Source organism: Myotis daubentonii, chromosome 13 (genome assembly GCF_963259705.1).
Source record: "Myotis daubentonii chromosome 13, mMyoDau2.1, whole genome shotgun sequence".
Taxonomy (NCBI): domain Eukaryota; kingdom Metazoa; phylum Chordata; class Mammalia; order Chiroptera; family Vespertilionidae; genus Myotis; species Myotis daubentonii.
The window spans coordinates 20,980,818-21,005,855 of NC_081852.1; the positions used below are offsets into that span (position 1 = coordinate 20,980,818).

General features: G+C 56.3%; 1 protein-coding gene across 11 annotated transcripts in view; it reads right to left on the reverse strand.

The window, feature by feature from the left end:
• The window catches only part of CHST3 (carbohydrate sulfotransferase 3), a 35,269-nt gene extending 20,651 nt beyond the window's left edge, over positions 1 to 14,618 (reverse strand). For 4 of the 11 annotated variants that reach the window (XM_059662444.1, XM_059662445.1, XM_059662450.1 and 1 more), the window contains exon 1: positions 14,047 to 14,614. Coding sequence is in view for 2 of the 11 variants with exons in the window: in XM_059662455.1 (XP_059518438.1) it covers positions 14,047 to 14,117 (71 nt within the window). In the remaining 9 variants the exon portion in view is untranslated. Of the gene's footprint in view, positions 1 to 7,659; positions 7,799 to 10,057; positions 10,435 to 14,046 lie in introns of those variants that run through there. The other 7 variants (XM_059662447.1, XM_059662446.1, XM_059662455.1 and 4 more) reach the window with 6 other exon arrangements.
• Positions 14,619 to 25,038: the final 10,420 nt, after the last annotated feature.

Genomic DNA, 25,038 nt, shown 5'->3' on the forward strand with positions numbered 1-25,038 from the left:
TCACTGCTGCATCAGGGCCTCTGAATCAACCTCACACCCAGAAATGGCTGCCTGGGGGGCTGCAGTCCTCCTCCTCCCCGAAGTCCAGTGAAGGGGCCGAATCCAGCCATCAACGGGCCATTGTTAACAGAACAGAGGGGCTCTGTGCCCACTTAGCACTCCCTCCCTCCCGAGGCTGCTCCCAGCTGAGGCCTGGCTTCTGGAGGAGGCCAGGCTGGGGAGGGGGCCATGGGGGCCCCAGGCTACCAGCGAGCGGGAGGATTAGGGGTGGGGGCTGTTGGAAGCGCAGAGGCAGCTTAGAACATAGGCCAGTCTGAGGAGCCAGCAGGCTGGAAAGCGAGGTGCTGATGTGGGCGCTCAGCTACAATGCCAGGAAGAGGTTCCATTGAAAGCGGGGAATCCAGAGTCAGCCCGTGAAACCCACCAGACCCCCGGAGCCCGGTGGTGGTGGTGGTGGTAGGGGTATATTTCCCCACGGGTGGTCATGCTTGACCCACTTTCTTCCCTTTAAAAAAAACATAGAAAGGTGAGATCCACCCGGTAAATGGCACCTTTCACTGCCTATAGAAGAAGAACAGTGTTTTCCAAAGGGCTGGGGAGGTTTTATGTTCTGTGCACTTGGGATTTAAGAGGCAGGTAATTCAACCAGGACTGGGCATAAATGTCCCTTTGCTCAGCAGACCTGTTCTACATTCAACACTTGATATTAATAGTGGGAGTGGGGTTTCAGGGGGGCGGGGTTTAAGAACCCAAAGACAGTGCCTGACCAGTAGCCTCAAAAATGCCAGAGACCCACACTTCTATGCTCGCCATTAGCAATTCTCATCTGTTGAATAGAGCAATCCTCTGGTAGGCTCTGCCAAAGGAGAACATGGCCTCAAAAATGTCCCAGGAGGGGGATCTCAAAGTGGGGTCCTGGGCCAGCAGCCGCCTCTGGGAGCCTGTGGAAATGCACATTCCTGGGCCCTCCCAGACCTCCTGTCAGAATCTCTGGGTGTGGACACGGGAGGCTGTTCGACAAGTGTGGCCAGTGAGTGTGATACACGCTGCAGTTTGAAAATCACTGTTCCACAGCGATATTTCTCAAGCTTCAGCTTGTGCCATCAAGTTGGTAGGTTGGGCAAGCTTCATTTGTAGAACAGAATAGAATAGAATAGAACAGAATAGAATAGAATACCATTGTGTAGAACAGAAAGTATTAGAGTGCATCATGTGTAATGAGGACATGTGGGTTTCATAAGGCTTGTCTCAGTTCTGTGTCTCTGAGGTTTTGACTGAACAGCATAAAAGACTGAAAGCCACTGTTCTCGAGCTGGAAAGAACTAATGTCAACCAGCTCCCCTGTTCAATGTGCCTGGATCGGGAGGTTTGAAAGATGGTGGGGTGCGTTCCCTGCCCACGGGACAGGACGCGCTCATGTAGGCGGGAACAGGTGAGAAGGGCTGCCCTGCATGTAGGTTAAATTGTGCGCCCCCATGTTTATAACACTCCTGTCCCTCCACTGCTTCCTCTCCTACGCTATGTACCTGGAGAAGTGTGTGGACCACGTGACGAACCTGCTACCTCTGGGTGGTGGGATTGAGGGGTGGCTTGTTGCTTTCTTCTCTGCATTTATCCATTTTACTTGAATTTTACATACTAAGCGTCTATCATTATTATACAAACAATAGGCATTACTTAAAAGAACAAAAACACCCGAGGGTCCATCTTTGAGTGGAAATGCAGAAGCGGGAAGGCAATCCCAAGGGCCACCCTTCCCCCATCCACGCCTGGCCAATTCTACCGAAGGCTGAGGGCAAGCCCACACGTGCCAGAGCCCCCCTTGACTCAGCCTCCTCAGCCATGATCCATTCCCCGGGGAACACGGCCCCCCTCTCATCCCCCACACATCTGACACCTCTCCTCCCTAGAAACCCTTTTGCACCTCTCAGCTCTCACACCAGCCCTGGGCACAGCCTGCATCCTAACCACGGCCCGGCCCTCTCAGATGTTATTCAGATGAGAAAGGGGGGTTCCGCAAAGCTAAGCCACCTGCCCAAGGTCACCCAGCTAGAGGTGCAAGCAGGAGCTTGAAGGGCAGCGTCTGCTGATGTCAAATCTCAAACACTTTGCTCTCCTGGTGCTTTTTATTTCTCTACCTCGGGCCATTCTTGTCACTTTCCACTTTACAATAGAGTTAATGTTTGCTACGCAGCACCAAATAACTAGGGAAGGAGAGAAGGAAGAAAGGAGAGAAGGATGCAAAAAGATTCTAGTCAAGGTGGTGAGGAGAGGAGGGGAGGGGAGGGGAGGTGGAAGGGGAAGCAAAGGGGAGAGAGGAGCAAGGGAGGCCTCAGGTCACACTCAGGATGGGAGTGAAGGGTGGACCCTGCCTGTGTGAGCACGGAGCGGACCTGGAACATGCAGTCTGGCCAAGAGGCAGCATGGCCTGGTCAGATCAGCATGGCCAGGCCCCAGCTGCAGGCCCCTGCCCAGCCAGACCAGAGGGGAAATGAAGGAGCAGCAGCCAGGAACACAGAGTTCACCAGGAGCCTGGAGAATGCCACCCTTGGAAGCTGCTGGGCCTGCTGGGATGGCAGGGCATGAGGGATGGGAGGGCCTCGGTCCTGTCCGCTGTGTCATGGGGGTGGAGTCCAAGGTGACTGCTGAGGGTGGGGGCTGGGATGAGGGCACAGCCTGGGAGGGCACAGCCTGGGAGGCAGCAACTGCTTAGCAGTGATCCCAGGCAGTGGCCACACTCACAGCCCTGCACAGAGCTGCACTCTGCAGCCGTGTCCCAGGTGGCGCCTCCTTTGCCGAGAGGTGGAAGAGGAAGCCCAGGAAGTATGATTTTCACTGTTGAACACCTGGACAGTTTAAAGGCCGCTCACACACAGGAAGCTGATAATGCTGGTTGCCCTTGCGGACAGACCTGGGTGTCCGGGACAGGCCTGGGGGAGAGATTTTACCATGTCTTTTTGTACCTTTCCAATTTTGTTCCATGGGCATGTATTATTTTATAACATTTAATCAAACTGAAAAAGTAAAAGCAAGTGCCAGTTTTCTCCCCGTAGGAGTAGAGGCAACGTTCTTTTGAGGTGAGACTCTCATTTTGGGCAAGTCACTTTACCAGGCATCTGAGTGTGAGCAGAGGCAAAGCCGGGAAGGAAAACCTGGAGGTAGGGGCTGGGTTGGGGGGGGGGGGCGTGAGAAGCAGCACTGCCCTGCAGGCTACCAGTCTACTTTCTCTGCGAGAACAGGGCAGCTCTCCAGAAACTTCACTGTAGTGACAGCCTGTGTCTGAGGAGGAGGGAATAACTGGTGTGGGTCCCCTCCCTCCTGCAGAGCGAGGACTGGCCACCCGAAGGCCTGAGGGGACCTGGCTGCTGAGGGGGCAGTGTCAAGAGGAGCCACCCGTAGACTGTGGAATCCCGGGAGGTTCCCAGGTATCCTTGGGGAGGGCCACTGAAATTGTGCTAACCACGTGGGACTTGGGCATTAAAGGGGATGAGGGACCCTAAGGCTGCAGACCCTCTGGGCCCTGAGAGTCTGGCACCTGTCCACTGAGAGCAAGGCAACCTGTCACATGCTGGGTGATCATGGAGGCCCTTTGCTGCCAGGCCCTTCCAGGGACAGGCACTGCCAGGACCAGGGTGGGGTTGGCACTGGGGGGGGCGGGGAGGAGACTGGAGAAGAAACCTGCCCCCCAACCCTCGACTGGAAGCCTAGACAGGGCCCGCCTCTATGGCTTCAAAAGTGCTTTTGGAAAAATGGTGACTCATGGCCCAATTGAAATCGGACCTTTTCTCTCACCCCAGAGGGTCATTTGCTTTGCAACACAGGGACGGGTCACTGCAGAATGAATCAGAAATGCAAGCCTGAGAACAGCCAGCCTGCACTGCTCAAGGTCAGAGGACAAGCTAACTCCTCCCTCCTGTCTCTCTCTCTCTGCAGAAAGACTTGAGTCTCAGTTCCTCCCCTTTCCGGCCCAGAGAGCTCAGGAGAGCTGGAAAACCTCTCTAAGCCTCAGTCCTCCCCGGAAAATGGGGATAATCCTCTCTCCCTCTCTGTCTCTTCCCTCAGTGCAGGGCTGGTCGTGACCCCTCCTGTGGGCTGCTGCAGCAGTTGTAGCAGCAGCTGTGGCAGCCGACAGTCCTTGCTTGACTCATACTCCTTTTCCAGGTCTGACCCACCAAAAACAGGACAGGCGCCCCCGAGCCCTGTGCTCCTTCCAGAGGGGAGAGTCTCCCTGCAAAAGGCCATGTCAGCTGGGCTTGCATGGCCAAGAAGCTGAGCACTCCGCCCCCTCCTGAATGGAGCCACGCTCTCCAAGGAGCTGTAAGTGACCACACTCTGAGATGAAGTCCTCCTCCACTTCCTGTCTGCACTGCACAGTTTGGCAGGCGCACATGTAGTACATGTGCCTGCGATGAGCTGGTGGCTTCATTGTGAAGTGGCTAAGAGCATGGGCATATCTGGAGTTAGGCAGCCAAGGGTTTGATTTCTGGCTGTGTGACCTTGGACAAGTCACCTAACCTCTCTGGGCCTCAGCATTGGCATCTGAAAAATAGGCCTACTTCATGCAATCAGATTAATGCAAATACATCACCCAGCCGGAGGAAGCTTAGTACATAAAGGTTCTCAGATACTCAACAGTACCTTCTGGAAAGGCAGAGGACTCCGGGACCTGGCGCCGGGCACACAGTGCAACCAGGCTTTCCTTTTAAAAGTGATATCAAGAGAAGAGCAGGCACCATTCCCAAAGGAGAGCAGCTCCAACAGCTCAGCCAGTCTCCCGGGCCCTGCCCGCCCCACGCAGAGTTCCAATGGGGCCTGGCATGGAGGTCCTTCTGGAAGCTCTTCACGCCCATTACAACCTCCAGGAGCTCCTGCCCCAGCCAGGTTTATGAGTGGGGGTCGGTGGGGCCCCCAGGCAGGGAGGGAAGGGGTGGGAAAGTTGGGGAGCAGAACCCAGGACAAGAAGCTGGGGAGCTGACCTGGCCCTGCCACCGGGGTGTGAGGGTCTCCTTGCAGAACTTCGGGCACGAGGTCACAGGAGAGCCACAGAGGGCACATTGGCAGGTGGGCAGCAGACAGCAAGACTCGGTGACGTCATGTTTTCCCAAAATGACTCAGCGGCTTGCCCCTGGGCTCTGAATGGTGAGCTGTGTTCTGTGGCCTCGGGGCCTCCCGTCTCCTGGCCTTCCAGGCCTGTCCAACATCTCCCTTGTTACCTCCCGCCCTCCCTGCCCAGGGACCCATGGGTACCGCTCCTGGCTGCAACCCCAGCCTACGGACATCCCCATGCTGCCTCAGTCAGGTCCCATCTTCACCCTGAGGGAGACCAGACAGACCTGGTTTCATTACTGCCTCTGACTCCTCTAAGCTGAGTGACCTTGGGTGGTTACTCTGCTTCTCTGAGCCTCAGTTTCCCCATCTGTAAAATGGAGACATTGCTAACAACTTTGCTAGGTTGTGTGAGGCTCAGGGAGAATGTCTGTAAAGTACTTGGCAACCAGCAGGTGCTTAGCAAATGGAAAGTGTGACATTCAAAGACCTCTACGGTCGGTCCTCAATTTACTTTTCTAGCTACATTTGTTAAAAGGGGATAATATCTTTTCCTGATGCTGTGTGCCAGGCTCTGGTCTAAACACTAATATAGAAACACAGTTTATCCTCCTATCACCCCCACGTGGTGGATACTGTTAGTATCTCCATTTTACAGATGAGAAAACGGAGGCAGCACAGAGCGGGTAAGCAACTTGGTCATGGTCACACAGCCTGTAAGTGAGGAGCAGCGTTTCCGTGTAGGCAGCCTGGCTCTAGGACCTGCACATGTCACTCAACTCTGTCCTGCCTCATCTCTCTCTCTCTCTCTCTCTCTCTCTCTCTCTCTTCTTTGTGCATCCTGCAAATCACAGTCCAGTCCCACTGGACTCCTCACCCTCCCTGCATTCCACCTGAACTTTCCCACCTGTGTTTTCGCCCAGGTTCCCTTCTTGCCCTGGAACGCCCAGCTCCCCAGGAAGCCGTCCCCAAGCCCTCCTTCACGCCCGCCTTTGTGGGCTCATCACAGTTGGGCTCAAAAGTGGTTATTTGTGCTGGTCTCCTCTCCCCTTCTAGCCTGGAGGTGCCTTCTGCTACCCCCAGCCCACCTTGCACAGTGTCAGGCACCGGCAGGTACGCAGCACCTGGCTAGGCGAGGCCCGGGCCGCAGCACCCTCATGTGAGCTCCGTGGGAGGGGTGGGGGAGAATGCAGCACTTGGGCCCTGGTACTTCTGCAAGGACAGCTTGAGGGCTGCAGCTGAAACTACCCCCAGGAGGCAGCCTGCCACCTGGGCTGGGACTCAGCCTCCTGCGGTCTCCATTGCCTGGGGGTCAGAGCCGAACCCTGGAGAGGCTGAACAGATATCCGTCCACAGGGGACAGGAACAAGAAGCACTGGCTGGTGGTGCTGAGCAGGGGGGCCCAGACATAGTGCACCCGCCCACCAGCCCACCTACTCACAGGGGCCTCTCGGAAGGTTTCAGGCCCGTCCCCGGGCTCTCAGCCCGGCACCCGCAGGGTAACGACTGTGAGAAAAGCTACCTGTTCGGGGTCCCACTCTCCATTCCTTCCCCGTCCCACACAGGGCCTCCCGTCCTCGTCAGCTGCCCCCTCCCACTCAGCATGGCTGCCGCCACCTCTGCCCAGACACAGGTCACTCCCAGCAGGGGCATCCTGTCCTGGGAGGAGGGGCCCGGTCCTGCCAGTAGCTCCTGGAGGGGCAGACCCACGCCTCCGTCATCCCAGGGCCCCACACCACACCCATCACTCATGGCTCCACAATCAGGTACGCGCACTCCCTACATGGCCAGGCTGGCTCAACGCGGGGCCCACAGGGCGAACAAGGCGGACACTGTCCTGCCGCGCAGAGCTCATACCGGTGGAGGGCAGCCGTGAAACCCGCAATGACCTGATGGCTTGGACATACAGAGAGGGAGGCAGCCGTAAGGAGGGCTGCTGACCTGCCCAGGACACATCCAAACTGAGAGCTGAGGATGGAGGGAGCTGGCCGTCGGAAAGGAGGAAGGAGAGGGTTCTCAGCAGCTGGAGAGGCTACAGGGAGCAGGACCCGAACGGCTGGGAAGTCTGAGACTTGGAATGCCGAGTCCAAGGCGCGGGCTGGCGAGAGGAGGCTGGGAGCTGCTATTCAGGGTGCTTACTCCAGGTGGGGTTTCCGTCTTGCTGCAAAGGCCCGATCTGCTAGTTCCTGCTTATTCATGTAAATCCCTCTTGTTGCCATCTGTCTACGCCACTTCCTAGACCAGGTCACTGCCAAGGGGAGCAGCAGTCAGCCGATGGCTGGCCTGGCATCGGGGGCTGCTGTACCATCAGAGAGGCCCTGCCTAGGTCAGCCTGGGGAAGGCGAGGCTCAGACATCCACGTGCGGTGCCCACAGGGGCCAGGGTACCCCTGGGGCCAGCCTCCCTGGAGCGTCCTGGCCTGACCCAGTGGCACGCCCTGGCCACAGTTACGAAATAAAATCTAACAAAGTTCTTGTGTACCATTCGGCCTCCCTGGCGGCAGCCACAGCAGGACAGACACAGGTGGTACCATGGCAGGTTGAGGGCACTGATGGAGCCAGGCTGCAGGGCTCAGACCCCCCCCCCCCCCACACACACACACACTGCACTCACCAGCTGTGGGAAGGCAGCGGCTTACTCTGCCTGTGTGGTTCTGCGTGCCCGGCTATAAAGTGGCCATAAGAGTGGCACCTCCCTCAGGAGCTTCCTGGGAGAACTCAATGAGCACAGCCCCAAAAGGTGCAAACATGGTGCTGTGCATGTGAGCTGTGTCACCCGGTTCCTGTGTATCTCCCCCCACCCCCACCCCCGGGCAGCAGCACCAGGTGACACAGACGAGGAACAGTGAAAGGAAAGCAGATTTCAGAACAGAAATAGGACAGGGTGCCTGACCCTGTGGTCGGGGTGACTTCCCCGTCATGACTGACTCACAGGTTCCACGGCCCGATCTCGGGCCTCTGCAGGCGTGTCTGTCCTTAACCCTGCAGCAACGGCTTCTCCAGAGGACCGCTGGCACCCCTCACCCCTCCGCACCCTGCTCTCCCCCCGCCCCGCCTGCCCACATCGGAGTTGTGAAATTCTTTGCTGAGGAAAGATTGTTTTCAAAATATTTCCTCAGATAGCGCTGCTTTAGCTCAGACACTTTAGCACTTTCCAGAACCCTGCAGATGGCGAGGCGGCTGACAGGAAGGGAGAAGAGGAAAGCGAGGGCGAGGCCCGGGGCCAGATGTCCCAGGTAGCCGTGTGGGCTCGCAGGCACCGGCATGCGCGGGGCATGTGTGCACAGGCATGCCCACACACACAGGGCGACGGAACGCAGAGCAGCGTTTGAGGGGGAGGGGGCGGCTTCTAACCGGCTAAGCTGGGAGCCCTCTTAGAAAACAACTTTCATCGGAAGCCTAACTCTCACTGTGTGCAGGCACAGTTCTAAGCTCCTCCCAGATGTTAACTCACTTGTAGCCCTAGGACAGTGGTCGGCAAACCTCGGCTCACGAGCCACATGCGGCTCTTTGGCCCCTTCAGTGTGGCTCTTCCACAAAATACCATGGGCGGGCATGCACGTACAGTGAGAAGTTGACTTAAAACTTTAAAGTTTATTAAGTTAATTTTAGGGAACGTTGTGGAGTGAAAGAAGGTGTAGTGTCGAGGATTGAGAAAGGTATGTTGAGATGGTTTGGACATAAAGAGAGGATGAACGAAAGGAGATAGACGAAACAAGTATACAAGACGAGTGTGGATGGGAGAGTTGGAAGGGGTCGACCTCAGCGAACGTACCTCAATCAGATTGAGGACGTTTTTAGCAAAGGCCAGCTTAGGAGTACATTAATTAAGTTAATAACAATGTACCTACCTATATAGTTTAAGTTTTAAAAATTTGGCTCTCAGAAGAAATTTCAATCGTTGTACTGTTGATATTTGGCTCTGTTGACTAATGAGTTTGCCGACCACTGCACTAGGACCTATGACTTATTACCATACCCAGCTCCCACCAATTAGGAAACTTAGGCCCAGAGAGGTTAAGTAACTTACCCAAGGTTACACAGCTACAAAGCAGCCCTGCGGGCATTCTGGCTTTAGCACATGAGCTCTCAGTCATTACATAATTTGTGCTTTGGAATGAGTGTTCCCTGTGTGTGTGTGGGTGTGGGTGTGTGTACACTCTTGTGCCTACAAAAGCTGTTTCCGTGTGTAATGTGCCTGGCTGTTTACAGAAATATTTGTGTGTGTGTGTCGGGGGTGGGGGGGAGAGGTATATCTGAATGTATGTATTTCAGCCCATGACAATGTGTGTGATGGCCTGTGAGTATGTGGGTGTGCAGCCTCTCTCCCACCAAGGCTGCAACTATGGGGCTCACTTCCCTCCCCCCGCCCCCCAAATTCCCTCATAGCAGCCTGGCAGCCGCAGGACAAGGGGACTCCCCACTCGGAGGCAGCACCCAGCGCCTCCCGGCAGTGCCCGCTCCTCAGATCCAGCGGTTGCAGCTGGGCTTAGCCACATACCATGGGACAGCCCCTTAGCCACTCCCTGGGCCGGGGGCGGGGGGGGGGGGGGCCGGGCAGGGGCCTCAGTTGCCACCCCCGCCAGGGAACTGCCCCCACCCCAGAGCCCTGGTTCACTGGGAGCTGGGTTCTAGAGTGGGTCAGTTGAATTGATTGAAGTTGTTATCACAAATTTGCCTCCCATTCCACAGCCACACCACCAGCACCCACGCTGACCGGCCTAAGCTGATATGACTTGGGTCAAAAGCAAAGAACCTTGACACTCTAGGTAGTCCGGGAAGCCCTACAACGAAAATGCATGGGTTTTGAGGGTTTCTTCACACGCGAGCCCCACCTTGGAGGGACACAACAAGGAAAATTAGCTTGGGTCCATTGACTCTAAACGGACGGTTAAGACCCAAAGATGTCACAAAACTTGAAAAAGCCCCCACCATTCTCCATCATCAGAGTCAAACTCGCCAACCTAGAGCGCACCCTCGGCCTGGCTGAGCCGGGAGGCTGGGAGACTTACTCCGACAAGCAGGGCTGAGCTGCAGCACCGGGTCTTCTCGCCCACAGGCTCCTCCGCCCAGCCTCCAGCATGCCAGCGCCCGCAGCACCGGGACCCCGCAGCACCAGGACTCCGAGGGTGGGTGTGCTCCCTGACTTTTCAGGCTCCCAGAGTCGAGGAGGAGGGGCTGGACTGGGAGGGGCAGGAAGGAGGGAGCTGGAGAGGCGGCCAGTGAGCCAGGTGTAAGCAGGGGAGGGGAGGCCAAAGCGGCTTCCAGGCTGGCTTCTGCGATGGTGTTTACTTGTGGCAGCCAGGAGAGGCTGAGCTGGACACTGGCTTATTTATTTTCCGCCAAATCCTTTCCAGAGAGTCCTCGGGAACCCCAGCAACACATTTCCCGGGGCCCAGAAAACCCACAGTCCCTCAGCACATGCCAGCTTGGTGGGGAGAAGGGCAGGGAGGGGGACGCATAGAGAGGAAGGGATGGGGGTGGAGACATGAAGTTACTGCTGGTCAGGGGCTCCCTGGCCTGCCTGCCCCTCCCTTCATGCCGGCGGGGGGGGGGGGGTGAGTGGGGGTGGAGGGGTGCACGAGCAACCAGATTTAAGGCACTGGAGACGTGAGTCCATATTCAAGCACAGAACTGTCCTGTCAGTCAGGGACCACCCCACGCCCAGCTGTGGAACCGACACGCTCAGGGCAGGGCGGGCAGCATTGATCGTTTGCATCAGAGAAGAAACAGGACAAGTCTTTCTATTTAAGGGCGGAAAGGAGAGCTGTCTCCTCTCCTCCTGTGTGACTTCATGAAGGGCAGAGACCTCTCTGAATGCTTCCTCTGAATTAAGATGTCCCTCAGCGGGGGGGGGGGGGGGGGGGGGCGCAGCTCATGGCCTGTCCCTGGCCTGCACCGATTCCCAAGTACTTCCACGTGTCAGGCACCGGGACGGAGCCAGGGGTTCCTGTCCCTCAGGTGGGGCAGCTTCTCCCACACCAAGTCTTCCAACTTCCATCTGGACAGAGGTCCACTCCGCAAGGGAGCGGAGAGAGGGGGACTCGGGCACTGGGAAGGCTCTCGGAACGCACCCACGGGGGCTTCCAGGGGCCTGGGAGGGCTCCTGTCTTAAGGTTGCCAGCTTTTCTCACTGTGCAAACTGGCATCGGAGGCTTTTGGGAAGAACAACGAGGGCCCTGTCCCAGCAGGGTCATCCTGCTCAGCCCTCTGGGCTATAGAACTCAACAGACTGAACACACGGCGCCCCTAAAGGCTGCAGGGGTGTCCTGAAGCTGCGTGGCTCATGGCCGTTCCCTAGCGCTGGGATCTTGGACACCCACGGCACCTCTCAGAGCCTCACTTCCTCATCTGTGAACGTGGAGACAGTAACCCCTGTCCCTCTGAGGGGTCTGTGTGAGAAAGCATCAACTGGGGACCAGGCGGCCTCCTCCACCCCACCTCCTACCCCCGCTGCCCCAGGCTCTCCCGAGGGCCTGACACCACAGAGGAGTCCAGTTCTCCGGGCACTGGGTGGGGGTGGGGGTAGGGGGTGAGGACAGCCGTGACACGTCCCCTTACATTTACCGCGTGAGTGACGGCAGGATGTGGCCCGTGAGGGCGGGTTTCCCTGTGGACTGGATTTCTCTCCTAGCGTGGGAGAGGAATGTCTTACTCTGTTTGAGCATGTTTACCGGGCAGCTTCTCCCAAACCCAAACTTGTGACTTGTGGCAGCTCTGTCCCCACGTCTCAGATAAGCTACGAATCATCTGTCACTGGAATTACCGCAACATCTCCCCGAAATCACTCCCAAGCCCCCACCTTTTCCTGACTCCAGATCCACGTGGAAAGCTCCAGCAGCCTGGTGCCACCCAGCCTTTCATTCCCGTGGCCCACGGTGCAACCCAGCTGGGCAGCGTGTGTGGAAAAAGAGAGCTGCAGGCAGAGGCCCCAAGACCATGCTAGTCCACGGATCCCTGTTGCTTCCTTGTTGCCATGGAGAGCCAGCAGGGACTTAGAAACGGCCTGGCGTGATGGCGAGAGCACGGGTCCAGAGTCAGACGGCCTTGGTTCAAATCCTGGCTCTGTCCCTCGCCAGGTGTGTGACCTTGAAAACCTTACACGATCTAACTTCTCTGAGCCTCAGCTTCCGAATCTCTAAGGTAGTGATAAACGCTAACCTCACAGGCTCACTCACTGAGAGAGTGTGTGTAGAGCACTTGCTTCACAGAAGACATGATTAAGGTGGAAGGTGGCATTGGGAAGGGTCTGGCTGCAGCATCCCACCTGACATTTGGGGTGACCAAGCCCACATCACTCCTCTGATCTGGGGCCAAAGTCCTGGGTGCTGCCCACGTATTTTGCTAATTTCAGCATTAAGACCATTTAGAAGCTTGAACTGCACACTGAACCTAGTCACGAAGGGATGGGGGGGGGAGAGTGACACTCTTTTTCGAAATTACATGGCCCCACACCCTTGCACACTCTCAGTCCGTGCCAGGAAGCAACCGTTCCCAAGACCGCTTGCAATCACAGTTCCAAGAACATGCGATGTTGTTGCTCTTCTGGGCCGTTCATGCCAGCTGGCACAGAGGCACCCACTGAGTGCTCAGTGTGGGGACTGAGACCGCCCCTCCACCTGCTGCCACACGCAGCCCAGCCCCTGCGGGAAGATGGGGCTCCGAGACCCTTTGCCAGGCCCCTCTCCAGCACACCCCACCCCGCAGAGCCCTGGGGGACAGCGCCCAGCCCGCAGCTCAGCCAGCTGCAGAAATGAAGCCTCCCGCTGCCCCTCAGGGGAGCAGATGCCAATGATGACACTCAACTCCCCCGATGCCAGCCCCCAGGGCACCATGGGAGAAGCTGCTGGAGCCACTTCCCCAGACGGATCAGGCAGGGCTCCCCGGAACCACTGCGGACCCCTCCTCTGCAGGAAGACCAAGCCCAGCCCAGCCGAGGCCCCCAGGCGCGGCTCCTAGTGCGCCCTCAGGAGACACTGTTGCTGTCAGGCTTTGTCAGCTCCTTACTGAGTACCCACTGTGTGCCAGGCACCGTGCTCGGCCCAGGACAGTCCTCGAAACATCCCGGGGCCTCGGAACACCGAAAGCACAACTCCAGGTGCAATGGAAAGAAACAGGGCTCCAGGACCACCCTGGTTTCTCCTTGACCTTGGACTCCGCGACAACCCCGCTCGGTTTTCCACATCCGCACGGAGGCCTGGAATCCCGTCAGTCCTCCCAGAGGAAAGTCCCTCCGAGGAAGCACATCCGCCGGGGAAGAGGGGTCCGAGCTCCGCTCGCAGGCCCTGTCACCGCCGCCACCCGGCGGGCCCGCCCAGCGCCGGCCTGGCAGCCTTGCCACCCCGCGCCCAGACCCCGCGGCCGGTCCGAGTTCTGAATCATCCCCTGCTCCCCTCCGGCCTCGCCCCCGGAAGGGCTGCGCGCACCCAGACACCTCGCCCGGACGCCCGGCTCGCGGCCGCTGAACCCGAGAACGACCCGGGATGTCTGCTTGGCTTGCCCCTCCCCGCTTCTCGGCCCCCGCGTCCTGGCCACGACTTTTCAAAGCCAAGACAGTCCTTCCCATGCCCGTCGCTTTGGGGGACTTCTTAGTGTGTGTGTGTGTGGGGGGGGGGGGCTGCAGACAAAGGCCGTGGCGTTATTTAGGGGCGGGAGGAGGACACGCTAGGTCCGCGGATCCACGCCGCCGCTCCCGGGGTTGTACACGAGGGTCTTCGCCCGGTGCCCGGTCGGCGCGGCGCCGCTCAGCGCGTGTGCGCGGCGATGTGGGCTGAGTGGTGGGCTGTGTGTACCTGGCAGCTGGGAATCGGGGTGCAGTGAGCCTGGAGCTTGTGGGTGCCTGCGTGGAGTTCTCCCCGAGCCGGGAGCGCCCTCTCCCACCCTGCGTTTCGCCCCTCTTCCTCCAAAGTTTGGCGCGCGCCCGGACGGGGAAGGCAGGGGGCGCGCGGCCGGCGGCCTCCCCGGGCCCGGAGGCGGTTCCGGGACTCAGGGTCCTACTTACCCCGGCCGCCGAGCCTCCTCCGGCGGGGGCGCACCCCTCTCTCCGCGGCTGGGGTCGGGCGCCGGCAGCATCCGCTCGCAACTCTGTCCCGGTCCCAGCGGAACCAGCTCCCTCGGGCCCGGCTCTGCGCCCTCCCCGGGGCAGGCGGCGGGGAGCGGAGGAGGCGGCCCGGCCCGGCTCCGCGGGTTCGCACGCCGGGCGAGAAGAGGCGCCAGGCGGGCGCCGTCCTGCGCAGCGAGGGAGCGAGGGGTCCGGGCTGCCGAGCGTCCTCCCCGCCCGGCCCGAGCGGGCGAGCGGCTAGCGGCGGCGAATTCCTGAACCGCGTCCAAGGCGCCGGGAGCCCCCTCCTCCTCCTCCTCCTCTTCTTCCTCACCCCACCCAGCTTCCACCCCTGCGAGCCGACAACTTGGGAACCGTTGGCGAACTTGGCGCAGCTCGGGCTGCGTGCCGGCCGGGCCTCGGGTAGAAGAAGGGGGGGAGAGGGAGGAGCTGAGTGGGGAGGGGTCCGCCCCCGCCCCCGGGGAACCTTGCTCTCTGGGACCCCTCTATGGGCCTTTGTTCCGGCGCTGCCCCTCGGCCCGCCCCTCCCGGGGGACTCGCTTGGGGCCGCTTGGATCCCCACCCCCTCCCGGAGAGGCTGGGAGGAGCTCCCGGGCCGGGGTGGGTGGGTGGGTGGGGGAGAGGCGGCATGGAGATCTCGTGGCTTGCCTCCTCGGAGAGACCCCTCTGGCTGCGCGGGCTCTCCAACATCTCTGCGCAGGAGGGTCACATGACGGTCCCCCGGGCTCCCAAAGACCGTAACACCCCTTCTCTGACCCGGGGAAGTGAGAAGTGGTCCATGCGGGCCAGCTGGAGCCCCCTCGCGTCATCTTCGAGTTATCTTCAGAGCCCGGGGCTGCTGGAGGGGTGAGGCCCCAGTGCCCAGCTGGCAGGCCGGCTCTGGGGCACAAGGCTGGCAGCACCAGGAGCGTGGTAAAGGGCTCGGAACGGGGACACAAACCTAGCCTCCCTCTTACTTGTCTGAATCCTGGCGATGCCTCCCAGGCTTTGATTCCCGCTGATGAGGCTTTTCTCCTGAGTCTTACCGACACTTAGGACATGAGCTAATAATTCGGGCCTCTCTAAGGCCAGTGATCCTGCCACTTAATTGGATTTATAGTAGACACAATAAGTCACTTCCTGTGGAGGAGAAATAAGAACATCCCAAAAAGCAGAAACCTCAACATCGGTACTTGGCCTTCCCCTCATTCTCAACGTTCATTCTCAACGTTCGTTGATGAGAAACCCGAATAGAATCGAGCATGACCCCAGCCCTCGCAGGAGCAGGTCCTCACAGGGGGCTGTAGTCAGAGGACCCTGTTCCTGACCTGGGTCCACAGGCTGTGGGCTGGAGGGCAGGTGGCCACGTGCTCCGGGCTGTGCATGTCAGTTCTATGACTAACAGTTCTGTGACTTGCTATAGGGGACCAGAGATCTGGTGAGAATTCACACCACAGCTCACCTCCTAAATAAGTTCCCTGAACCTCTCTCTCCAGATCTCCTGGCTGCCCTCAGGCCCTATTAAAGGGGGCCGGCCTCTGCCCTGGAATCAGCCTGTATGCTTTCCAGCTGGATTTCGGAGCAGGTATGTTGCCCAGCCCCAGGGACACCAGGCACACGGAATGCGATGTGACTATGGGCCCCTGGATTGTGCAGAGCTGCAGCCTTATTCCTGGATCTGAAGGCCCCAGGCCTGAGCTTACACGATGAACCGAGCTCTTCAGGTAGACAGGAAATAGAAGGCAGAGGTGGGACAGGGCTTTCTAGGTGAAGGGATGAGTAATGGAAAGAAACAGGAGTGTGAAAGGGTATTCATTCTCCCCGCTTCAGGCTGGCCCAACAGGCAAGACTTGGGCCTACAGTAAGAATATCTTGGGCGCAAATGAGAGGTATAGGGTGAAGGTCTGATCCAAGACATTGGGAATTTTCATCCTAAAACAGTTTCTAGGTTCAACTTCTTCCCAAAATTGCTCTGCCAAGAGAATTGGTCTCCGTTTTGTTTTCTTTTGTTTTCACCCTGTTTGAAAAATTAAAAAAAGAACTTTCCAGACCAGAGGCAGAATTGCAGAGCGGTTAAGAATGTGGGCGCAATCCAAAGTAAAGTCACTAAGAATAGGGCACATGGACACCACACGCCTCCTGATGTGATATGCTGGGACCTCACTCAGCGTTGAGTCTGAGGTGTTCCTGTGCAGAAACGCCTCACCTGCCCTGGCCCGTGTGGCCCAGTGGGTTGAGCGCCATCCAGAGCGCCGAGAGGTTGCTGGCTCCATTTCCCAGGTCGCAGGCTCGATCCCCAGGAGGGGTGCGTGTGGAAGGCAAAAGAAATGGTTCTCTATCTCCTTCTGCCTTCCCCTCTCTCTAAAAATCAATAAAAACATATTTTTAAGAAACACAAAAGGAGACATATGTAATACCCTTTGTAACACTTTAAGCAATAAAAAAAAGAAAAGAAAAGAAACACATCTCCTGGATCTAATCACGAGGAAACATCAGGCAAACCCAAACTGGGGGACATTTACAAAACAATTGGCCTGTCATATCGAAAATGTCATGGCATGAAAGACAAAGAAAAAGGCTTTAAAAGCAGTTTCAGATGAGAAAAAACAAAAGAGACAAGAAGGCTGTGGCAGATTCTCAGATGGTCCCAGCGACACCCGCTCTCCTGGCGTTTACCTCCGGTGCAATCCCGTCCCCTTGAGAATGCCTGGACGCAGGCACCTGTTTTAAATGAGTAGAACACAGCAGAGGCGATGGGATGTCACTTCTGAGATTACAAAAGACTCTAATTTAGGTTACAAAAGACTTGACTTCTGACTTGCTAGCATTCTCTCTCTGGCTCTTCTCAACTCTCTTGATCGGGTGAAGCAAGTGGCCAAATTATGAGCTTCCCCCCTGGACAGGCCCATGTTTCAAGGAACAGAGAGGAAGAGCTCTGGCCAACAGCCAGCAAAACACCGAGAGCTTCCGGCCAACAGTCTGCAGTGACCTGAATCCCGCCAACAGTCTCGGAGTGAGCCTGGACGCAGACAGATCCTGCCGGTTGCACCTTGAGATCACTGTCGCCCTGGCCGACATCTGGAGAGCAGCCTCGGAGGGACCCTGAGTCAAAGAGCCCAGCTCAGCCACAGCCGGACTCCTGACCCACAGAAACTGTGAGATGTTTTAAGCCACCAAATCTTGGGGTGACTTGTTATGCAGCCACATATGACTAATACAACCACTAACTGCAATGAATAATTCTGCACTGGATCCCGGAACCGAAAAATAAAATATTACTCTGAAAGACATTATGTAGATAATTGACAAGATATAAACAGGAACCAAATGAAAAATGTGCCAATGTTAGTTTCCTGAATTTTATAACTGAACTGTGTTGTAAGATGATGTTGGTTTATTACAGACACACCCTGAAATGTGTGGGGTCGTGATTTCTGCCACTTCCTCTCCAATGGCTTAGAAATAATAGTGATAGTATTTAATATACCTATCATATGACATATATATTACGGGGAAAGAGAGTTTCATTGACCTGCTGTGTAACAAACTACTGCAAAACTTAATGATGGAAAACAACAAAAATGTATTGCTTCTTATAAAGTGGACTGGGTGGGTCTGGAGGGCTCCCCGGCTCCTGTGGCATCAGCTGAGGCCGCTCAGCTGGCAGCGGGGCTGGGCTGGGCAGTCCAAGAGGGCTGAGTCCTCAGCATGTCCCCTGCCTCCCCGTGTGGCTCCCTGTGGCTTCCTCACAGCGGGGTGGTTTAGAGGAGACAGACTTCGCGCACAGCTTCCAAGAGGGAAGTGTGAGCTCCCCGTTTCAGGCAGCCCAGCTGCAGGCGAGGCCAGGGCGTTGCTGGGCAATCCTTGGGGTCTGGGGCAAATCCTCTTCTCTGGTCCAGGAAGACCTGCGTGGCAGTGACGCAGGGAAGAATCCCGGGGCAAAGAGGAGGGAAGGGGAGGACTAGAAAGAGGTTCCCTCAGCTGGAGTTCGAGGCCCAGAGGCTGAAGAGTGGAGTAAGCCCCTCCCCCTCCCCACCGCCCCACCCCATCTCAGCTCCCTCTGCCCCTGAGCATTCCAACCTAAGCGCTCACTTCCAGATGTCAGGGGTAGAGGGGGAGGAAGGAAAGTGTCACTTACTGAGCACAGAGTGCCGGGAGCTTTGCCCACCGTATTCCACGGAGTCCTCACACAGCAACCCTACGAAGAAGCCATTATTACCCCCTTTGGAAGGAGGAGGTAACAGAAGTCTCAGGAGGTATGGCGACTCGAGCAGACGACAAAGGTATTGAAACAAGGAATTTATTAGTTTCTTTACTTAACAAGCATGTTTTGGCCCAGGACTGTGCTGGGCTTGGGAACACAAGGACGAATGATGTCCTAGTCAACTACTGCTGCAGCAATGCTACAAAGCAGACATCCTCCCAACCCCAGCACCCCACAGCAACCAGTGTTTATCCTCCTCATTCACAGGCCGCCGGGTCAGCAGGGAGTCTGTGTCGGCCACAGGGTCGCTGGGTTTGCATCTAGCCTCTGGGTTAGGGTGAGGTCTGCTCTTCACATCCCCACGTTCTGTTTGGGCCAGTGGCTACTCAGGACACAGTCCTCTCAAGGGAGTACAAGAGACAAGTCAAACCAGCCACGTGCATGTAAAGCAGTGGTTCTCAACCTTCCTAATGCCGCGACCCTTTCATACAGTTCCTCATGTTGTGGTGACCCCCAATTACATTGTTACAAATTGAACATAATGAAAGCATAGTGATGAATCACAAAAACAATATGTAATTATAGATGTGTTTTCCGATGGTCTTAGGCGACCCCTGTGAAAAGGTCGTTCAACCCCAAAGGGGGCGCGACCTACAGGTTGAGAACCGCTGATAAAACCTCTGCTGACATCACTGGCCAAAGCGAATCCCATGCCCAAGCCCGAAGTCAGTAAGGCAGAGAAGGCTATGCTAAGTCTACCTGTGCCTGGCCATGGCACAGGTAAGGGACTCCGTGACAAGGGCAATGAAGAATTGAGAGCTGGATCCCATCTGCCAGGGGACGAGGCACAGGCCTTGCCCTCAGGGACCACCAGTCTAGTGTGTGTGTCGGGGGACACTCACAACAACACAAGTACAATGCAGTGAGGTGAGTGCAGTGAGGAGGCGTAGGTGGGGCATGGGTGTGTGTGTATGTGTGTGTGTGTGTGTGTGTGCACACATGCTCACTTCGGGAGCATGGGGGTGGTCCCTGAACACCTACACTTTCTAGAGCAGGGGATTGCCGAGGTGAATGCCAAAGGACAGGATGAGTAGGCACTCTTGGTTGAAGTGGAGAGAAGAGGGTAGGGAAGCGAGGGAGGCATTGCAGGCAGTCTCAACGGTGTGAGCAAAGGCGTGGAGACCAGAAGCAGGTGGTGTGTTCAGGGAACTGCGAAACCGTTTGCTGTCCCCAGAGCGTGCGGGGGGGGGGGGGGGCAGCAGGTGTCAGGCGCTGGTGAGGGGAGAAGTGGGCAGGAGCCCAGCCACCGGGGCCTTTGTCATGTGCTGAACATCTGCCTCTTAACCCCAAACACTCCCCACCCTTTTTCACTCTGCTCCCTGCTCAAGGGGCCAGGCCTGTGTGAGCTGCGGCCAAAGCCTGTCTCATTCTGGGAAGATGGCAGAATGTAGTTTTTGCTTCTCCCCAAATTCCCCATTAAGGACTGAACTATATCCTCCCAAATTCATATGTTGAAGCCATAACCCCCAAAGTGACTACATTTGGACATAGGGCCTTTAAGGATGTAATTTACGTTAGATGAGGTCGTAAGAGTGGGGCCCTAATCTGACAACACAGGTGTCTTTATTTTGTTTTATTTTTAAAATCAAGATATTTTTAATATTTTTATTGATTTTAGAGAGGAAGGGAGAGAGAGAAAGAGATAGAAACGTCAATGATGAGAGAGAGTCACTGATCGGCTGCCTTCTGCGCGCCCCACACTGGGAATCAAGCCCGCAACCTAGGCGTGTGCCCTGACCGAGAATCAAACTGTGACCACCTGGTTCATAGGTCAACACTCGGCCACTGAGCCATGCCGGCCGGGCAGGACAGGTGTCTTTAGAAGAAGAGGAAGAGATACCCCATGTGCGTGTGCGTGTGTTCACAGAGGAAAGGCCCTGTGAGAATGCAGTAAGAAGGCAGTGGTCTGCAAACCAGCAAGAGAGAACTCACGGGGGGGGGGGGGGGGGGGCTGGGTGAAGAAGGTGAAGGGATTAAGAAGCACAAATTGTCAGTTACAGAACACTCGCAGGCATAGCACAGGGAATATAGTAAATAACATTGTAATAACTACGCATGGTGCCAGGTGGGTGCTTGAAATGTTGGGGGACCACTTTACATAGTGTATGATTATCTACCCACTATGCCGTACATCTAAAACCAATACAAAATAACATTGAATATGAACTGTAATTGAAAACTAAAATTAAAAAAAAAGGAAGGTCTCACCCGAAACCAGCCCTGACAGCACCTCCATCTTGGACTTCCAGGCTCCAGAACTGTGAGAAAGCAAATTTCTGTGTCAAGCCCCCCGCTCAGTGGTATTTTGTTATGACAGCCCCGGCAGACTTATACACCCCCCAGAAACACTCAAAACAACCAGAATTTAAAAAAATCAGAAGACCCACAGACAACATCGACAGCAAAACTGGGTGACAAGTTAACCCCCAGGTGGGGCGGAGACCAGCCACAGGCGGTTCCTAGGCTCACGTGACCTCAGTAACTGGGGGAAAGAAGCAGAAGGAAGACACTGAGCCCCGATGTCCTGAGAACAGGTCACCCCCAGGTCACCAACTAGCACTCAGCACATGGCAGGCCAGCACGACAGCAGCTGAAGCGGGAAAATAATCCTGCATGTGAGTGCCAGGGGACCACTGTGCAGTGAGGGCTGATGTGCTGGGGCCATCTGGGCCCTATAAACTCACTTCTGCTTCCCCTATAAACCCTCGAAACGAATATACTGAAGTTCCCTTTCATGACAAAGTCCCACACTGGGACTTACAGTAGAAACCCAACTGATCAGGACAGGCACCCGGGCCAAACAGAGAGTATGTGACCCGACTGGGACCACTGGGTGCAGTTGAACGAATGCTCTATCCCCTGGGGGTACAAAATAGAGGACAGTTGGACGGGGTGGGGGAGGAGGGGGCAAAGGAGAAATAATTCATCTATCAGCTCTTGTCTCCCATTGGCCAACATCTACCCAAGGGGCCTTAACAGCGCCCCCTCCCCCCGCCCCCCTTCTTGGTTATGTAGGAACAGACACCAGGCAGCAGGCAGGGCCCTGCAGCATCCCACGCTTCCATGGTCTTAGAGAAGCCCAGGACAGGAGGCCAGAGGCACGCAGCACAGACAGGAGGCCAGGTGCTGTCTGAGAAGCTGGTCACAGTCCACGCAGAGCTAGCTGCCACCACAGCGGTTAGAATGACTATCAGCAGAGGCCAAGAGCATCTGACAGGTGCCTGAGGGGTGTCTGCTACAGGATCATCATTAATGTCGCCAACATTGTCATTATACCCATTTTACAGGTGAGAAAACTGACTCAGGAGTCACCCACCCACGTAGTCTGGCTCTGAAGTGCGAATTCTTCGGCGTTACACTAAGCTGCCTCCTGCGGGCAGCGGCTCCGCACCTCCATCCTTAGTGGGGATCCCAAAGCCTTTCAGGATGTGGGGGAAATAGAGCCACCGAGGGAGGCTTAATTATTAGGGAGGAGTCAAGGGTAGGGGGAGAAGGGGAGAGAAGAAATAATAATCATATATTGGAAAATAGCTTTGCAATTTACAATGATCCATTCCTTCATTTATTCAACAAATATTTGCCAAGTCTCCAGCCCTGTGCTGGAGCTGGGGAGATGGGGGTGGGGCAGAGCTGACACCCACCCCTGGGGAGCTGGCCTGGTGGTGGTGAGGCGGCCGTGCGGTGAGTGTTCCAGAACGAGACAGGCAGGGTGGGCCAGGGTAGCTCAGAGGCCAGGTGTGCCACCTGCGGGCTGGGCGACCTTTCTGAGCTCAGTTTCCTCAGCGGTGACCTGGAGTGAAGCATGCCCACCTCCCAAGGATGCTGTGAGGAACGAATAACAGCACCAAACCCTAACGGTCCAGAGTCGGTGCTGCCGGGAAACATGACCCATTTCTTAGCCCAGACTCACCGTCAGTGACGTGCCAGGGCACGTGAGTGCACCGAGTCTCTGCTTTTATGTTGTGAAGGCTTCCTTTTCTTTCCTTTCGTTAAGGGTTCAGGGTAAATGGATGTATTCATACTCAGTACATGAAAACCCGCTCAAAAAATGCCGAAACAAAACACCGTTCCCGGGTCGGGCATCTGTTAGCTTTCAGGAACACACCGGGCTCCCCGAGCCTAGGGAGCTGGGTGGTTTTGTGGGCGCTGGAGAAGCGGCATGATGGAAGTGGGGTTCTAGCGAAATTACATGGCAGCACACGGGCTCCTCGGTCTCCCTTGAGGCAGGAGAGCAGGCCACCTGGTCAATGATGGCCAAGGAAGCCGGCACGTCTGCAGGGACCGCACACCAGGCGCGGGGACAGGAGATGCGCTTGACCACCTGAGCCACCCACCCTGCCTGCCGCTCCCCAGCCTCGCCCCCAGGCCAGCCCCACGCTCAGCACCAGCCCACCTCCTTTGAGGAGACACACACTCACACACACACTCACACACACATACACACACACTCACACACACACATACACACACATACACACACATACACACACACACACACTCACACACACTCACACACACATACACACACTCACACACATACACACACACTCACACACATACACATACACACACTCACACACATACACACATACACACTCACACACAATACACACACACTCACACACACATACACACACTCACACACATACACACACATACACACACACTCACACACACACACACATACACACACATACACACACTCACACACACACACACTTATTTCCAAGTTGGCGGGTCCCAACGCGGTGGTGGAGCTGAGCCGGGCACAGGAAATCCAGAGGCCCCAGCTGCCTCCCCTGCCTCAGCTGTGACTCCAGGGCACCAGGTCCTGGCCCTAATTTGCAGAAGAGACTTCTGGCCACAGAGCATCACCAAAGTGCAAGTCGAAGGGGCCACCCCGAGGTCTGTCTATGGGGAATTATAGGACAGCGGTGGCCAGGCTCCCAAATTACAGGGCCGCCGGGCTGGCTGGTGATGGGGATGATAAAAATAATCATGGCTCGAGTCGGGAGGTAAGGAGAGGCTCCTTCCCATGGGAAACCGGGGTGGCTACAGACGTGGCCTTGGCCGGGCCACACTTCCTTCTGCTCTTAGCTCTGCAGACGAGCAGACTGCCAGGAAGCCACCCCTCAGCCCCGCATCAGCCAGAGGCTGGCCCTGCCCCGGGGGCCTCTGCACCCAGCCCACAGCAGCAGCTGGTCACTGCAGTCCTGCTGGCTGAGAACCGCTGGTCCACGACAATTTCGGCAAGAAAGGGTGTACAATTCCAATGCTAGTTATTTCTCTTTTGTCCCATCTTTGGGGACTGATTGAAAAAACAACCACAATCCTTGGGACAGTTTACTGAGCCCTGTGTATGGAGCTTGTAGGGAGTTGTTTTGTTTTGTTTTTCTTAGGAATTCTGGCTTTTGTTTATTTTATTTTTTAAAATAGTTTTTGTTGATTTCAGAGAGGGAGGGAGAGGGAGAGTTAGAAACATCAATGATGAGAGAGAATCATTGATTGGCTGCCTCCTGCACACCCCCTACTGAGGATGGAGCCCACAACCCGGGCCTGTGCCCTGACCGAGAATCTAACTGTGACCTCCTGGTTCAGAGGTCAATGTCCAACCACTGAGCCACACCAGCTGGCTTTTGAAATGTGCTAGAAGGACAGAGCAGTGTGCCCAGGAGGCCACCACTTGGTGACAGGTGGGCTGGCGAGGAGCCCCGTCTCTTTGCACAGAAGCACGGTTGCCCCAGAAGAATTCCCTGGAAACTGATAACATTAGCTGGCTCCAGAAAGGGGAACGGGCAGCTGGGGCCACAGGTGGTGGAAGGCTTTTATTTTTGCTTTTGCTTACCATGGAGAGGCTCAGAAGATGCAAAATGGAAAAGCGGGGGGGGGGGGGGGGCGGCAGGAGGGCATGGATTGCGAGGAATTTGTCCCGAGAGAGGATCAGGGACATGCACAGATGTCCACACGGGGATTTTACACAGCATTGTGTGTGTATTTGACTTGGTGAGGGAAATAAATTACATGTGTCCGAGGAAAACTGTATCGCTCTTGAAAAGAACAATGTAGACCTACAAACATTAACACAGGAAGACACCCATGTAACTGTTGATGGGAAAGGGTGTGATGTAAAACAGTGTGGATTGTATGACCCCGTTTATGTGAAATCGGGCGCACATGGGTACACGGATCACATGGACAGGTGTCTGGGAAGATGACCATCTGAAGGTTAAGAGCAACTTCAGGCTCCAAGCACAGCAGAGTCACTGTTCTCCATGAACACATTTGCCAATAACAATCATGTTGGGGTGAAACATAAACAACTGTTTGGAGGCGCTGGAGAGCTCCCCGAGCAGGAGGAAGACTGAGGGGAGAGGACTCCGGAGGGAAGGTCCTCCTGGGAGGGGACACCGGTGCTCCAGTCCCACCGCCACCCCCCCAGCACTCCTCCCCCAGGGCATCCCACCCTGCTGCTCCAGACAAGCTCAAGCAGAGGCCTCGGGTTTCAGGGTCAGAGGTCGGAATCCGGGGCTGGTCCAGCAGCCAGATGCTAAGGGAGGAACTCAACAAGGTGGGAGCCACAGAAGGGGACCCCCAAATCTGCCTGAACCCCCCTTCAGATTCTCAGACTCCTGACCTGCGTGTGTATGGGCCGCGCTCTGAGGAGGCCAGGGAAATAGGAAGCACTTGGA